An 18,394-nucleotide genomic window follows, 5' to 3' on the forward strand; every position below is an offset into this window, starting at 1 on the left:
CCACATGCCAGCAGACGGAGAACAAACCCTAAACACCCCAGTGAAGGAGAGGAAAACAAACCTCACTGTCGCTCTAGACTTCCTCCACAATAATGTCATGGAATTTGGACGGGCGCAGGCTCGTGAATGCGCCTAATCATCTCCATACCTTCCATGTCTAGGGAAATTGACACTATTTCCGTCTAGCCGAGGTGGCTTAACTCCAGAGGGGGAAGTAAAAACATGAGTTTGTGTGCTCGTGGAGGTGTGTTTAGGGCGGGGGTTTAAGGAAAAGCAGACAAACTTCCAGGAACTTTGCATCCTGACCTGTCTCCTTATGGGACGATGTGGAAGTAAGGTAGAAAACACAGATGTGTGTTTGTGTGTGTGAGGAGAGTTTCCCCCCCCCCCCCCCCCCTGTGTTTTGGTCCAGTGTCAGTGGGAGCAATTAGGTGTTATCAGTGGCATGACTGTGAAGCTGTGGTAAGAGTTTGACGTCAGGGACGCTAGAGGTCAGAGATCAGGTGCCCTAATCACAGCCGTGTGTGTGTGTAGAGGCAGGGTAAAACAGGGCATCAAGACGGTGATGGGTGGGTGGTCAGAGTATTCAGCCAACTAGAATGTTGCAGAAAGCAATTTAAGGAATAGAGCTGGCATGATTCCCCAGTCTACGTGACAGCATCTCGTGTCGGTCCTTCACAGCACTTTTCTACCTGAAAGTTAGGACCTCGGGAACTTCTACCCGGTTAGACAGGGGAAGAATGTTGTCCAACTATAGGTTTGTGTTTCCTGGAACCGTATCCATAAAGCATCTCAGAGCAGGAGTGCTGATCTAGGATAATTTTTGCCTTTGAAATCATAACAAATAAGATTACATGGACACGGACGACTGAGGAGAGGAGACTGGTAAGCGTAGCAACATCAAACCAGAGGTGGCAATGGCGTTAGCAACAACTGTATTTTGACTGTGAAGAGACGTGCATGAACGGAAAGCCAAGTACAAGAGGCAGCCCAGTTAAGGGTTTGGCAAGTCTCTCTCTTCTCTCCGATCTCTCCACTAGCTAGTCCAGCGAATTAACTCATGACTGCTACAGAGGGATGGAGAGAGTTGCGGAGATAGGGAGGGAGGGAGACATGTAGGAAGACAAATGGAATATATAGAGACAGAAGGGGAGAGGCAAGGGGTAGCTGGAGAAGGGATTTATAGATAGATGTAGAGAGGGAAATGAGGCAATCTAATTGCGGCGTCTCGCAGAGCCACTCGCCACAGTGACTTGCTAATCTGTAAATCTCATGTAGAGCACTTTCCCTGTAGACCAGAGTCCACTGCAGACTGTCTGGACAGTGGCCACATAGCAGTCTGGAATCACACCCAACCCATGTGGACTTAATAAGAGAGGGATGGGGAAAGAGGGAGGGACAGAGAGAGCGAGAAGAGGATGAGAGAGCAAAAAAGGAAGGATATCGAGATGGATGACTATGAAAGTGATGATGGAGAAATGGGCAACATATGAAAAGGAGAGCATTGGGACGGAGGGATCCGAGGAGCGAGAGAGACGGAAATGAGGGAGGACAAGAAGACAAAAAAGAGCTAGACTTAAACAGAAGGACAGGGCAAGGGCATGGAGAGAGGGATGAAACGAGGGTGAAAGAGAAAGATTTTGAGTAGTACAAAAGGAGAAAGTATAAGTAAGAGGTGAAAAGAAGAGAGCAAAAGGAAGGAGGTAGGGCGAGAGATCCCCCCCCCCCCTCGTAGGTCTGTCCTTTCTGTGAAAATCAACCTATTCCAGGAATGAGAGAGGGAGAGGAGCGCACAAACACTCAGCATGTCTGAGACTGCCCTCTGATGTCACCAGCAAGAGAGAGAGAGAGAGAGAGAGAGAGAGAGAGAGAGAGCGAGAGAGAGAGGGGAGGGGACACAGCCAGAGAGCGAACCGAACACAGTGAGTGTGAGAAAACAGAGAGGTGGAGACTGAGATCACTGTTCCGGTATCTGCTGTGGACTGAGGCTGTGTTTTACTGAGTGTGTTGTGTCAGTGGTGGAGAGTTGAGCTCCGGATCAGTGAGGCTGCTCTAGCAGATCTAGTTAGCAACGCGCCATCCGGAAAGCACAACCGATGGGTGAGAGGAGCTCTGCGCTGTACAGTGTGTGCCCACGCCTGTGTGTCTCTGTGTTTGTGTGCCTGTGTTTTCAAAAGTATGCCGTTTGGGGTTGTGTGTGTGAGTGTGTTGTTATAGCGGAGTATAGTGTTGTTGTGTGTCCATTTGCATTTTGTGTGTGTGTGTGTGTGGGTGGACAGGCTGAGTAGACTCATGGTAGGGATGTCTTTTATCCCGTGCTCCGCTCTGCAGCCTTGAGCGCCTCACACTCACTGGAGCAGATACCTACTACTGCCCGCTATGTGTCTCTCTGTCAGGGGGTGTGTGTTAGTGTGTCTGCGTGAAATAGAGAGTTTGTGTGTGTCTCACCGTATGTAGTTCATTGCTCCTTGGTATCTATTTGTGTTAGCGTAGCTTCTTAATATATTTGGCAATATGTGTGTCACATCATCTTGGAATTGTGACCGCATGGACTGGGAAGTGTGTGGTGGATTTAGTCTTGGTGTGTCTTGTGTTTTTAAGGAATGCTCCTGTGTGTGTGTCTGTCTGCCCCGATGTTCCACTTCACTGTGTCTGCCTTGCACCACATGGAGAGGAAGAAAGCGAGAGAGCGGAGCCTGGGAGAGAATGAAAGGGAGAGGGAGAGAGAGAGAGGAGCCGAACCAGTGTGTGAAACAACCATATGGAAAGAAACAAAAATAGAGAGAGCGAAAAAAGACAGAGGGAAGGGACGAATAGATAGATGTAGGCAAAGAAGGGGTGAAAGATGATATTGATATTGAACACTGCTCATCCCTTGGCATTGGGATGTAACAGTGTCGTCCGATGTTTTAAAAGCTTTATCTATTTTGCTAGCCCCGTGTGTTTTAGTATGTCCAGTCGACCCATTGCAAACTGTGAAGACTAAACAGTCTGTTAGCTGACTGGCAGATGGGCTGGGGTTGATTGTGTGGTTAGGTTGGGTTTCAGTGTGTGGTTGAGTGACGTTTGGTGGAGTGCAGCGCTATCTGTCAAATAAGTGGCATAAGTACAGTGCTATGTGATATGGTACAATGACAGAGAGCCTTAGGACTGAGCCGGGCGTGTTTGACTGTGGATTTATCCACTGTGTGTGTGTAATCTCTGTACGAGAGAGACAGATTGCTGTGTTTACATACTGTACATAAGATGGATAGAGGTAGAGTTGGGCAGCAGAGGGAGGATAAGAAAAGTCAGAGGGGCGTAGAGAAGGGAGATGGCTTGAGAGAGGAGGATTGAGAGGTGGGAGAGAGAGGGAGAGACCGAGAGAGTGAGAGAGAAAGAAGACAGGGACACATATATCATGTATGCATGCAAAGGACGACTTTCAGCCCCCTACCCATTTTCCAACCACGCGCTCGTTTTTCCAACCACGTGCCACACCCCTGATTGGCTCGTCCACCCCCTCTAAAGTACCTGTGTGAGTCATTGGCTCTGTGATACCATGTCAGGGGATACCACACATGGTTGATCCCTAATCCCTACTGTGGCTGGATACCAGACCAATAGCTGCTATAGTTTACCCTGATCTATAAATAAATCAGACTCTTCCATGATTTTTCTCATGATCCGAGAGGCCACTTGGAATAGGCACAGCTTGCCCTCAGTACTAGACCCTGCTGATCTAAGGTCAGTTTTTTGTCACTGTTTCTTAACATAGTCTCTTAGCCTAGTCTGATGTGATTCTTTCCTCTGTAGTACACCCTAAAGGACTTGCATGCACACATACAGTGCCTTCGGAAAGTATTCAGACAAACTTACTTTTTCCACATTTTGTTACGTTACAGCCTTATTCTAAAATGGATGAAAGCATTTTTCCCCCTCATCAATCTCCCCCAAATCAATCAACATAATAACAAAGCAAAAACAGGTTTTTAGAAATGTTGAAAAAATATATATATAAAACAATTCACGGAAATATCCCGTTTACATAAGTATTCTGATCCTTTACTCAGTACTTTGTTGAAGCACCTTTGGCAGCGATTACAGCCTCAAGTTTTCTTGGGTATGACGCTACAAGCTTGGCACACCAGTATTTGGGATGTTTCTCCTATTCTTCTCTGCAGATTCTCTAAAACTCTTTCAGGTTGCATGGGGAGTGTCGCTGCACAGCTATTTTCAGTTCTCTCCAGAGATGTTCGATCGGGTTCAAGTCCTGGGCCACTCAAAGATATTCAGAGACTTGTCCCGAAGCCACTCCTGCATTGTCTTGGCTGTGTGCTTAGGGTCGTTGTCCTGTTGGAAGGTGTACGTTCGCCCCAGTTTGAGGTCCTGAGCACTCTGGAGCAGGTTTTGATCAAGGATCTCTCTACTTTGCTCCTTTCATCTTTTGCTCGATCCTGACTAGTTTCCCAGTCCCTGCCGCTGAAAAACATCCCCACAGCATGATGCTACATCCTCCATGCTTCACCGAAGGGATGGTGCCAGGTTTCCTCCAATCGTGACGCTTGGCATTCAAGCCAAAGAGTTCAATCTTGATTTCATCAGACCAGAGAATCTTGTTTCTCATGGTCAATCTTTAGGTGCCTTTTGGCAAACTCCAAGTGGGCTGTCATGTGCCTTTTACTGAGGAGTGGCTTCTGTCTGACCCCTCTACCATAAAGGCCAGATTGGTTGAGTGCTGCAGAGATGGTTGTCCTTCTGGAAGGTTCTCCCATCTCCACAGAGGAACTCTGGAGCTCTGTCAGAGGGACCATCGGGTTCTCTGTGACGAAGGCCCTTCTCCCCCGATTGCTCAGTTTGGCCGGGCGGCCAGCTCTAGGAAGAGTCTTGCTGGTTCCAAACATCTTCCATTTAAGAATAATGGAGGCCACTGTGTTCTTGGGGACCTTCAATGCTGCAGACATTTTTTGTACCCTTCCCCAGATCTGTGCCTCGACACAATCCTGTCTCTGAGCTCTACTGACAATTCCTTCGACCTCATGGCTTGGTTTTTGCTCTGACATGCACTGTCAACTGTGGGACCTTATGAAGACAGGTTTGTGCCTTTTCCAAATCATGTCCAATCAAATCAAGTTGTAGGAACATCTCAAGGATGATCAATGGAAACGGGATGCACCTGAGTCTCATAGCAAACATTCTGAATGTAAATAATGTATTTATAAAAACCTGTTTCGTTTTCTGATTATAGTGTATTGTGTGTAGATTGATGAGGAAAACATTTAATTTAATCAACATTAGAATAAGGCTGTAATGTAACAAAATGTGGAACAAGTCAAGGGGTCTGACTACTTTCCCAAAGGCACTGCACACACACCTAGGCTGATGTTTTTCTGTTATCTTTCTGCTATATTATTTTCCCCAAACCCTACCATCCCTCCCCTAATTGGAATAAACTAATGGACAACAATACCAATTCTTCTACTTTCAGGTTGTACATGCTATGTACACTATATATTCAAAAGTATCTGGTCACCCTTTCAAATGAGTGAATTTGGCTATTTTAGCACATCCGTTGCTATCAGGGATATAAAATGGAGCACACGCCATGCAATCTCCATACACAAACATTGGCAGTATGTACCGTCAAGTCAATTTGTCAAATTTCTCCCCTGCTAGAGCTGCCCCAATCAGCTGTAAGTGCTGTTGTTGTGAAGTGGAAACATCTAAGAGCAACAACGGTTCAGTCGCGAAGTGGTAGGCCACACAAGCTCACAGAACTGCCCCGTAAAAATCGTCTGTCCTTTGTTGCAACTACTGAGTTCCAAACTGCCTCTGGAAGCAACGTCAGCACAAGAACTGTTCGTTGGTAGCTTCATGAAATGGGTTTCCATGGCCAAGCATCCGCACACAAGCCTAGGATCACCATGCTCAATGCCAAGCATTGGCTGGAGGGGTGGTAAACTCACCGCCATTGGAATCTGGAGCAGTGGTAACAACTTTCTCTGGAGTAATGAATCGCGCTTCACCATCTGGCAGCCAAACAGACCAATCTGGGTTTGGCGAATGCATAGTGCGAACTGTCATGTTTGGTGGAGGATGAAAAGTGGTCTGGGGCTGTTTTTCATGGTTCGGGCTAAGCCCTTTAGTTCCAGTGAAGGGGAATGTTAACACTACAGCATACAATGACATTCTAGATGATTCTGTGCTTCCAACTTTGTGGAAACAGTTTGGGGAATGCCCTTTCCTGTTTCAGCATGACAATGCTCCTGTGCACAAAGTGAGGTCCATACAGAAATGGTTTGTTGAGATCGGTGTGGAAGAACTTGACTTGCCTGCACAGAGCCCTGACCTCAACCCCATCGAACATCTTTGGGATGAATTGGAACACCAACTGTGAGCCTAGCCTAATCGCCCAACATCAAAGCCTGACCTCACTAATGCTCTTGTGGATGAAAAGAAGAAGGTCCCTGCAGCAAGCATCTAGTGAAAAGCCTTCCCAGAAGAGTGGAGGCTGTTATAGCAGCAAAAGGGGGACCAACTCCATATTAAGGAATGAGATGTTCGACCGAACATTTGGTCGTGTAATGTACATTTTACATTTGTTTTTTAAGATGTTTTCAGCCTTCAGCTACCCTCCACTCTTCCCAACTATCTCTGAAGACTATCCAGTTTGGATTTCTAGTTGCCATATATTTTTTATGCATTGGCCTTATTTTGGACAGATATTAGCAAGAGTGAAACCTCTCGCTTTGCCTCTTCCTCTATGGTTTACACACACACACACCAAGCCCCCCCCCCCTGCCTCTCACACCAATAAAGTTGAGAGATCACATCTTCCTCTCTGACAAGCGGTTTCAACTTGCTATTTGCATTTGAGGTTTGGTCCAACAAAATCAGAATCAGTCGTATGGACACCAAAACACATTGAGGCATTATTTTACTGTAATAGAGGAGGAGTGAACCTTTCCAGCAATCCCCTTTTTATGTCTCAACTTATCAAAATTACACATAGAGCAGACACTACTAAAACGACACTATCAATGAACGTTGATTCTGGAAAATGAATGCTCAGTTTGTCACAACCGACATTGGGGTACCACATACCGCTAGCAGCATTTTAGACAAAGACTGTTATACTAGCTGTCTAGTCTGTGTTCTGTAAATGTGCAATAAGCATAAAACAATTACATAAAGGAATTGCCAACTCGTTGTCATTCTGAAAAATAAGGTAGGCGGGTCATTCCTACTTTGCAGTGCCTTTTCTGCCCCCTTGAAATATAACTACTTATTTAGTGCAGAATGTGAATTCCAAAAGGCGTTATACAGTTGAGGTCGGAAGTTTACATACACTTAGGTTGGAGTCATTAAAACTCGTCTTTCAACCACTCCACAAATTTCTTGTTAACAAACTATTGTTTTGGCAAGTCGGTTAGGACATCTACTTTGTGCATGACACAATTAGTTTTTCCAACAATTGTTTACAGAGAGATTATTTAACTTATAATTCACTGTATCACAATTCCAGTGGGTCAGAAGTTTACATACACTAAGTTGACTGTGCCTTTAAACAGCTTGGAAAAGTCCAGAAAATGATGTCATGGCTTTATTGACATAATTTGAAGCTTCTGAAGCTTCTGATAGGCTAATTGACATAATTTGAGTCAATAGGAGGTGTACCTGTGGATGTATTTCAAGGCCTACCCTCAAACTCAGTGCCTCTTTACTTGACCTCATGGGTAAATCAAAATAAATCAGCCACGACCTCATAAAGACATTTTGTAGACCTCCACAAGTCTGGCTCATCCTTGGGAGCAATTTCCAAATTCCTGAAGGTAACACATTAATCTGTACAAACAATAGTACGCAAGTATAAACACATGGGACCACGCAGCTGTCATATCGCTCAGGATGGAGACGGGTTCTGTCTCCTAGACATTGAACGTACTTTGATGCGAAAATTGCGACTCAATCCCAGAACAACAGCAAAGGACCTTGTGAAGATGCTGGAGGAAACAGATACAAAAGTATCTATATCCACAGTTAAAACGAGTCCTATGTCGACATAACCTGAAAGGCAACTCAGAAAGGAAGAAGCCAATGCTCCAAAACCGCCATTAAAAAGTCAGACTACGGTTTGCAACTGCACATGGGGACAAAGATCGTACTTTTTGGAGAAATGTCCTCTGGTCTGATGAAACAAAAATAGAACTATTTAGCAATAATGACCATCGTTATGTTTGGAGGAAAAAGGGGGACGCTTGCAAGCCGAAGAACACCATCCCAACCGTGAAGCATGGGGGTGGCAGCATCATGTTGTGGGGGTGGCAGCATCATGTTGTGGGGGTGCTTTGCTGCAGGAGGGACTTGTTCACTTCACTCCAAATTTCCACCCTGTTAGGATTATGCACCTAACAGGTTGTAAAACACATGCAAAAAATGTATGTGCCTGAGCTTGACCAATATCTTTTTCTGAAAGTCAAACATGTCCTTGTTATTACAGAATAAAAACATTTTAAAGCGCACTGCGCTTTAGGGTTCAACTGTTCAAGGGTTCAACTGTTCAATTTAACTGTTCAACCTTGTGTTTTGAAGTTTGCTGTCATTAAATGTAGACTGTTATATTATCAATTCAATTCTCTGTGTAATTAAACAAATCATGGAATAGTAATTAGCTAGGAAGTCGGGGCACCACGGGAAAATGTTATTTATTGAGTTGCAATTTCCTGAATATAACTCTTCAGATATTTTATTATCTTATCGGTTACTATTACTATTACAGTCTACTATTAATGTATTATTACCTCATCAGTCTCATTCCTGAATGTAACAAACCCTTGGATATCTGCCATGAACCATAGCATCATAAATCATGAATCAGCGATATTCAAATTGGCTTAATTATTTATTTACTAACTAACCAATGACAGAATTATATAAACACACACACAATGGTTATATCTTGGTTACTGACATGATACACTGAAAAGTCCCTGGTGGGCTAAGCAGATATGACGGCTTGATAGACAAAGGGAAGGGGTGGGGCCAGCTCAAGAGCAGGAAACTGAGTGGACCCCCGTACATACAGTCGATAGCTACCCCCATGGAAATGCTAATATTTTGAACATGAACAACCGCTCACTCGAAAATAAATTGCAATTTACATAGTGTATGCTTTTGGTTGTCCCTCCCTGCGATCGCCAGTCCGTCTGCTGGATAGATTGTCGACAGAAAGTCTGTGTTTTGTCCACCAGTGATCTAAGTCTTTCGTAGTTGTAGCTTGTTATAATGGATACATCAGGTTGCATTTACCAGACTAAAGTACTTAAACAGCTGCAGCCTGAAAAATTGTTCTTTAGTTTATAGATTTCTTAGCCATTTCAACGTGTGAATGATCTCTACATTCTCTGGTCATGTCCATGGGACGACTTGCCAACCATTTCAACATGTACCGACCGCTTCCACGTTTTCTGGTCTTGTCCTTTGGTAAAGTTGCCACCCATTTCAACATGTACCAACCGCTTCCGTGTTTTCTGGTCTAATGTAAATTTAGTTGGGAAGTGGGTTTTATGCTTTAGTAGAAAAGGGGACGTTCCATGACGCCGTGTAATGTCTATGCTCACGGGGGCGTGGCCACTGACTGATCATAAGTTACTATGAATAACAATTATCATTTAGAAGACTAAGATCACATTGTTATCTTTCCAAAAGTATTCTTATGCTTAATCATTTATTTTAAATAACATTCAGATGCAAACCCCATAATTGAGAAGTGTATGCAAACAAATAAACAGTCATGTGTGTCTCCTGTCCTTCATGAGGTCACCAAATGAAACAAACTTGACATGACTGTTCCTTAAGTGTTCACGGGCCACTCCAACTGCTTGGAATACAGAAATACTGTTCATTTATTCAACTTTTTGATGTCCAAGTGTCTCTCTGTGTTCCACAGTCAAATTCCAATCTCAAATACTAGAGCCCAGAAGCAGAGTATTTTATGACCGCCATAAAGCAGCCCCCTCCACCTCTGCGGGAGAGAGAGGGTGCTGTGGAGCGGACCCACTGTAACCTGATCCTTCAGATCTTCACAGGAGAGTTATGACACTTGTTAGCTAGCAAATAGATCCAAGTTGGCTAACCTTGAAATATAAAGATTAGCTGGCTAATCACTAGCATGTGGGCTTGAGAGATTGTTGATAAGACCCGTGTTCATTGTAGTAATTATTAGTAAATGTGCATTATGCATGGTTCTAGTTAAATTTGTAACAAAAAAAGGGCATGTTCATAGACAGACATGAAAGGCAGATTAGTGATTATTGCAAAAAAAAGCAGGTTAACCTCTCTGAACCACCCATCCAGGATCCGGTATAATTGTCATCAGCAACGCTGAATAGCATAGCGCCACAGTCAAATAATATTACTAGAAAATATTCATATTCATGAAATCACAAGTGCAATATTGCAAAACACAGCTTAGCTTTTTGTTAATCCACCTGTCGTCTCAGATTTTGAAATTATGCTTTACAGCGAAAGCAATACAAGCGTTTGTGTAAGTTTATCGATCGCTCAACAAAACAATAAGTACACTTAGCATCAGGTAACTTGGTCACGAAAATCAGAAAAGCAATCAAATTAATAGTTTACCTTTGATGATCTTTGGATGTTTTCACTCACGAGACTCCCAGTTAGACAACAAATGTTCCTTTTGTTCCATAAAGATATTTTTTATATCCAAATACCTCCATTAGTTTGGTGCGTTATGCCCAGGAATCCACCGGAAAGAGCTGTCACGACAACGCAGACAAAAATTCCAAATTATATCCATAATGTCCACAGAAAAATGTCAAACGTTTTTTATAATCAATCCCCGGGGTGTTTTTCAAATATCTATTCAATAATACACTGCTCAAAAAAATAAAGGGAACACTTAAACAACACAATGTAACTCCAAGTCACTTCACTTCTGTGAAATAAAACTGTCCACTTAGGAAGCAACACTGATTGACAATAAATTTCACATGCTGTTGTGCAAATGGAATAGACAACAGGTGGAAATTATTGGCAATTAGCAAGACACCCCCAATAAAGGAGTGGTTCTGCAGGTGCTTACCACAGACAACTTCTCAGTTCCTATGCTTCCTGGCTGATGTTTTGGTCACTTTTGAATGCTGGCGGTGCTTTCACTCTAGTGGTAGCATGAGACGGAGTCTACAACCCACACAAGTGGCTCAGGTAGTGCAGCTCATCCAGGATGGGACATCAATGCGAGCAGTGGCAAGAAGGTTTGCTGTGTCTGTCAGCGTAGTGTCCAGAGCATGGAGGCGCTACCAGGAGACAGGCCAGTACATCAGGAGACGTGGAGGAGGCCGTAGGAGGGCAACAACCCAGCAGCAGGACCGCTACCTCCGCCTTTGTGCAAGGAGGAGCACTGCCAGAGCCCTGCAAAATGACCTCCAGCAGGCCACAAATGTGCATGTGTCTGCTCAAACGGTCAGAAACAGACTCCATGAGGGTGGTATGAGGGCCAGACGTCCACAGGTGGGGGTTGTGCTTACAGCCCAACACCGTGCAGGACGTTTGGCATTTGCCGGAGAACACCAAGATTGGCAAATTTGCCACTGGCACCCTGTGCTCTTCACAGATGAAAGCAGGTTCACGCTGAGCACATGCCAGACGTGACAGAGTCTGGAGACGCCGTGGAGAACGTTCTGCTGCCTGCAACATCCTCCAGCATGACCAGTTTGGCGGTGGGTCAGTCATGGTGTGGGGTGGCATTTCTTTGAGGGGCCGCACGCACCTCCATGTGCTCGCCAGAGGTAGCCTGACTGCCATTAGGTACCGAGATGAGATCCTCAGACCCCTTGTGAGACCATATGCTGATGCGGTTGGCCCTGGGTTCCTCCTAATTCAAAACAATGCTAGACCTCATGTGGCTGAAGTGTGTCAGCAGTTCCTGCAAGAGGAAGGCATTGATGCTATGGACTGGCCCGCCCGTTCCCCAGACCTGAATCCAATTGAGCACATCTGGGACATCATGTCTCGCTCCATGTCTCGCAATCCACCATTGCACCACAGACTGTCCAGGAGTTGGCGGATGCTTTAGTCCAGGTCTGGGAGGAGATCCCTCAGGAGACCATCCGCCACCTCATCAAGAGCATGCTCAGGCATTGTAGGGAGGTCATACAGGCACGTGGAGGCCACACACACTACTGAGCCTCATTTTGGCTTGTTTTAAGGACATTACATCAAAGTTGGATCAGCCTGTAGTGTGGTTTTCCACTTTAATTTTGAGTGTGACTCCAAATCCAGACCTCCATGGGTTGATAAATTTGATTTCCATTGATAATTTTTGTGTGATTTTGTTGTCAGCACATTCAACTATGTAAAGAACAAAGTATTTAGTGTTCCCTTTATTTTTTTGAGCGGTGTATATCAACCAGGACAGTTGGCTTTTCAATAGGACCGGGAGTAACAATGGCCGCCTTTCTCTTTTGCGCACAACTCACTCTGAGAGCCCCCACCTATCTATTTACGCAATGTGGTCGTTCACGCTCATTCTTCAAAATAAAAGCGTGAAACTATGTCTAAAAGCTGCTGATACCTTAGGGAAGCCATAGAAAAAGGAATCTGGTTGATATCCATTTAAATGGGCAATAGAGATGCATAACAACAGAGAGGTTTCAAAACAGGGGCACTTCCTGATTGGATTTTCCTCAGGTTTTATCCGGCAATATCAGTTCTGTTATACTCACAGACACAATTTTGACAGTTTTGGAAACTGAGTGTTTTCTATCCTAATCTGTCAATTATATGCATATTCTAGCATCTGGTCTGAGAAATAGGCCGTTTACTTTGGGAACGTTATTTTTCCAAACATAAAGATAGTGCCCCCTAGCTTCAAGAGGTTAAACTCTTTTGATAAAGTAATACAATTATTAGTGGGTCTTGTGGTTGTGGAAGGCAAATATTTAGCCTACGTATAACTCCACAAACCCCAAATTCATTAGATTATTGCTGACTGTTTGAAATGCAGTATATTTGACCTTTAATTGTACAACAAAGCTTATTAGAGAAAACATTTAAAAAAAATTGAGATATACAGTACCAGTCAAAAGTTTGGACACACCTACTCATTCAAGGGTTTTTCTTAGTTGTTCTATTTGTTCTATGTTATACATTGTAGAATAATAGTGAAGTAACCAAAAAAAAGTGTTAAACAAATACATTCATATTTTAGATTTTAGATAGCCACCTTTTGCCTTGATGACAGGTTTGCACACTCTTGGCATTCTCTCAACCAGCTTCATGAGGTAGTCACCTGGAATGTATTTCAATTAACAGATGTGCCTGGTTAAAAGTTAATTTGTGGAACACAACTGATTGGCTCAAACGCATTATGATGGTAAGTAATTCCACAAATTAACTTTAAACAAGGCACACCTGTTCATTGAAATGCATTCCAGGTGACTACCTCATGAAGCTGGTTGAGAGAATGCCAAGAGTGTGCAAAGCTGTCATCAAGGCAAAGGGTGGCTACTTTGAAGAATATGTGTGTTGTGAAACACCCATAAGTTTGAAAAAAATGAGATATGATTTTTAGGCCATTTCGCCCAGCCCTAGTCTAAACGCTGCTTTTATAGATTGCTCTTTGTCCTGCCTATCTAGGAAGGAGGCTGGTATGTGTGCAATTTGGGTATGTATGTTTTGTGTGTGAGACTGAAGGATCCGCTTGGAGTGTCTGTGTGAGTGTTTAATGCAGTGACGGTGTGTGTGTGTGTACATTTGGAGGTTAGTGTGAGTGTGCACATATATTGGTGTGTGTATGTCTGTGTGTGCGGATGCATGCCTGCGTGTTCGGTTGCGTGTATGCCTTTCCCTAATACAATCCTTTATACAATTCTCCACTTCCGTGTTAGGGTTTATCACAATAGTCTACAGTGGCCTTCTCCTCTCACTCATCTGCAACAATTTGAAAACACAGTCAGGGGAAAGCAGTATGGAGGGAATGCACTCACACTCCGCTTCCATCTTTCCAGTTCTTTTATGCCAATTCTACGAAAGCAAAAAAGGTTACTAGAAAACGACACCACTCCGCACTATCAATACGTCACTCCCGTTAGCTAGCTAGCTTGCTTCGCTAACCAAATCCCAAAGACTCTAGCTAGCCTGTATAAATCAAATGAAATTGTATTTGTCACATGCGCCGAATACAACAGACCTTACAGTGAAATTCTTAGTTACAATCCCTTAACCAACAATGCAGTCAAGAAAAATACCTAAAACAAAAATAAATAATAGTAACAAATAATTAAAGAGCAGCAGTAAAAAAAACTGTGCGGGGGCACCGGTTAGTCGAGGGTAATTGAGGTAATATGTACATGTAGGTAGAGTTATGGCGCTCTTTGGTATGCAGGGTTAGCCCCTGAGTGCCCCGGTTGTTTAGCAGTGATTACACTGGCGCTCTCTGCGGCTCTCGCTGGCCCTTACAGCGGGAGGATGAGTGGCTGTAATTGGGTATTCATTCCCCTGGTCCCATGGCATTAGCACCGCCAGCCATTGATTGCCGTGGCGCTCCTCTACTGCACTTGTATTAATGGGGTGAGTTTGTTCTGGAGCCAGCCGGCCAACCACTGCCAGTCGTAACACGGACACTCGTCTCCCAACAGAACGGCTGTATCTGTCTGCTTTACTTTGCTTTATGGGTTGGAATAGAGAGGGAGTTGTGTGTGTGTGTGTGTGTGTGTGTGTGTGTGAGGACGTCTGTGTGTGAGTGCATGTAGATCCTGGCCTGGAAACTGCAGGCCACAGGTTTGAATAAGTGATGGAGCGCGTGGCCCCTGGGAACGAGTGGAGTGTTTAGTCGGGAGGCCACCCCTTCTTTGACAGGCAGCGTAGAGCAGGCGTTCCGGAGGTGAAAGGACACCTCTCTCTCCAACAGATCTGTGGCTGCAGACTTCGGAGTTCTTAGAGGCCATGAGCTACCCCTATGAGCACAAGACTTTGAAAAGATGAGCACTAACCCTGTGAGCAGTTGAAAATATGTATTGGGTTTAAAAGACATTGAAATTATGTATTTTTGGTTGAAAAGACATTGACAAGATGTTGAAGATTCTTGTGCACACTTGGACCACAGTTGAGTATCGAGGGAGATACTATTAGTGTAGTTCTAATGTGATATACTGTAAATAAGTATTTTATGCACAGACTACCTGACAAGAGGGACAGTGTGTGGTACGAAATTAGATATAATGGGCCTGTTGAGATACTTTTAAAATACACCTTCCTTCCTTCCTTGAAGTAATCACAGATCTTACAAGGTTGGATTGGGGAAAGGAAACATTCCATTACAAATCTAAAGGTTTTGAACGAGGCCCTGGTGCCCAACATATAAGGTGGAAAATGAGGCCAAGAGTCAACTGATGCCCGGCACTTGGGGTTTAACAAGGGTGGCAGATAGCCTAGCGGTTAGAGAGGCTAGCCAGCGACCGGTGGGTTGCTAATTCGAATCCCATGTCCGATGGGAAAAATCTGTCGGGAAGTGAGCTGGCAACTGGAGGGTTTCTTCAGGAGGCTAAATACATTTGGTTTGTCACCAAAAACACTCACAAATGTTTACAGGTGCACAATCGAGAGCATCCTGTCGGGCTGTATCGCCGCCTGGTACGGCAACTGCTCCACCCACAACCGCAAGGCTCTCCAGAGGGTAGTGAGGTCTGCACAACACATCACCGGGGGCAAACTACCTGCCCTCCAGGACACCTACACCACCCGATGTCACAGGAAGGCCAAAAAGATCATCACGGACTACAACCACCCGAGCCACTGCCTGTTCACCACGCTATCATCCAGAAGGCGAGGTCAGTACAGGTGCATCGAATCTGGGACCAAGAGACTGAAAAACAGCTTTTATCTCAAGGCCATCAGACCGTTAAACAGCCGTCACTAACATTGAGTGGCTGCTGCCAACATACTGACTCAAATCTCTAGCCACTTTAATAATAATTAATAAATCTAATAAATGTATCACTAGTCACTTTAAACAATGCCACTTTATATAATGTTTACATACCCTACATTACTCATCTCATATGTATATATTGTACTCTATACCATCTACTGCGTCTTGCCTATGCCGTTCGGCCATCGCTCATCCATATATTTATATGTACATATTCTTATTCATTCCTTTACACTTGTGTGTATAAGGCAGTTGTTGTGAAATTGTTTGATTTTACTGTACGGTCGGAACTAGAAGCACAAGCATTTTGCTACACTCGCATTAACATCTGCTAACCATGTGTATGTGACCAATAGCATTTGATTTGATTTGATCAACTCTTCGATGCCATCCCCTGCCGTTGTGCCCTTGAGACTCCCACAACAACAGCTCCCCGGGTGTCCAGTGTGGCAGCCCACTCCAAAGTCTGTATGTGTGTCTTTCGGTTGGGTTAAAAGCAGAAGTAAAATTTTGGTTGCAATTGACCAATAAAGTGATCTTTATCTTCATGGAAAGTATAGTCGTAGTCGTCCTGCAGAAACCAAACAAGTCAATGTTGTTTCCCCAGACTTGGGATTTGGCTTTTCGGGTGTCTGTGTGATTGTGTGTGACTGCATCCCAGGTGTGACGCCCGAGGGGAACTGCAGGTGTCAGAACAATCTGACAGCTTTGATGGACTCTTCTGCAATGTGACACTTAAGAAACAGGCACTGATGTGCAGAGCCACTGGAGACTGGGGTTCAATCCCCCGTGTCCAACATTCCTACTGAGACCGGGGTTCCTACTGTTCTCCCACTCGTCAACTTTCTAAATAAAGTGTAAATAAACTAGGGTACCAGTGAGGATGTCCTGCGGTGGAACATTTTTGTACAGCTGTTGATAAGTTATTGATAATAATTAGCCACATTTTGTTTTCACGTCATTGAATTAAGATATAACAGAGGAATACGGCTACATTCAATAAAATGTGTCAATAATCCTTTCTTACGGTTGGTGCGTTTACGGATTTGCCCAAAATCGTGTGACATAAAACACCTAGTTTTCTTTCCGGGCAGTGTTGCTTGTTGTTATATCATATGTTGAGCCTTAATCAGTTAAATTGGACATTGAATCCTGGTTCTTGCTGCCGGAAAGTTTATTGTGATGAGATCTCGGAAATGCACTGTGTAACATACCAGTTAATGTCTCCTTATGTTACAGCGTGGAAACAGTTTTCATGGCCACACAAATCAAAAATGATGTGTGTGACTGCAAAATCGAATGCTTCTAACCGGAAGAGTCACCTTAACTTGATACTTACAACCAAAATAAATACTGTCATGTTTATGTAATTCTTCAATAGTTATGCATAATACTTGTTGGATGCGCATTTGCTGTCCAGCTGTTTAATTACGTTGTGATGGTCATGTGACAAACAGCTGTGATACAGCACACAATGCAACAACAGCCAAAGTGCTAGAAAACCAGTGTTCAAGAGGAATGTCCAGAATATTTTCTTGTCTCATTCCTTACTCCAGTGAAGACAGTTGTGCCGTGGTCCATTTTGGATCTAATATCCAGTGATGTGTGGTGAAGTCAGTGGCTGGGCTGGAACTGGCTATTATATCAAAGCCAGATTTGCTCACAAATGAACCTTGATGAAGCCCAAGTTCGCCATACAACAGATAGGCCAATAAACTGAAATTGACAAACGATTTTCACCAAATGTAAATACCAATGTAGCCAAGATACACAAGCGATAGCCTCCGATGACAGCATATTTCATAAATCATATCATCCTCCAAAATGACACACTGCTCAACTCAGCTCAGCCATAGACTGATGTAAACATCCACAGTTACAACCAATTGGTGGCAATAATATGGCCACCTTTGAATACTTCTGAATACGTTCTGAATACTTTGCAACGCAAACCCTATAACCTCTCACATTGGATTTACAATTCTTCCAATGAACAGGCGCAAACGCCACACACACACCAATAATATTATTATGTGACACTATTACACATATGTTGTGTATAATAAACGCTTCTAACGACATTTCCATATTAATAATCAGCATGACTTAAAAATGCAGTTGAAAAATCAAAAAGTGTCTAATTAAAACAGAATTCTAGCTTGATAAAAAGAATGCATCACAGGAATGTTGTCTATTCTCATGTTCGTTCAACACTAGTCTAACCCTGGCTGGATGTCCTTTGGGTGGTGGACCATTCTTCATACACATGGGAAACTGTTGAGCATGAAAAACCCAGTAGCATTGTAGTTCTTGACACAAACCGTTGTGCCTAGCACCTACTACCATACCCTGTTCAAAGGCACTTCAATCTTGTGTCTTGTCCATTCGCCCTCTGAATGGCACACACACCCAATCCGTGTCTCAATTGTCTCAAGGCTTAAAAATCCTTTAACCTGTCTC

At 43.8% G+C, this 18,394-nt stretch overlaps 1 protein-coding gene across 3 annotated transcripts in view; it reads left to right on the top strand.

Annotated features, from left to right (window-relative positions):
• Positions 1-545: 545 nt before the first annotated feature.
• LOC110504116 (histone deacetylase 4) overlaps positions 546-18,394 on the top strand; it is a 132,284-nt gene continuing 114,435 nt past the window's right edge. For 2 of the 3 annotated variants that reach the window (XM_036974162.1, XM_036974170.1), the window contains exon 1: positions 548-2,100. In XM_036974162.1, coding sequence (XP_036830057.1) covers positions 2,097-2,100 — 4 coding nt within the window. In that variant the 5' untranslated portion in view covers positions 548-2,096. Of the gene's footprint in view, positions 2,101-18,394 lie in introns of all 3 variants that reach the window. The other variant, XM_036974177.1, reaches the window with a different exon arrangement.

The sequence above is a fragment of the Oncorhynchus mykiss genome, chromosome 3 (genome assembly GCF_013265735.2).
Source record: "Oncorhynchus mykiss isolate Arlee chromosome 3, USDA_OmykA_1.1, whole genome shotgun sequence".
Taxonomy (NCBI): Eukaryota; Metazoa; Chordata; class Actinopteri; order Salmoniformes; family Salmonidae; genus Oncorhynchus; species Oncorhynchus mykiss.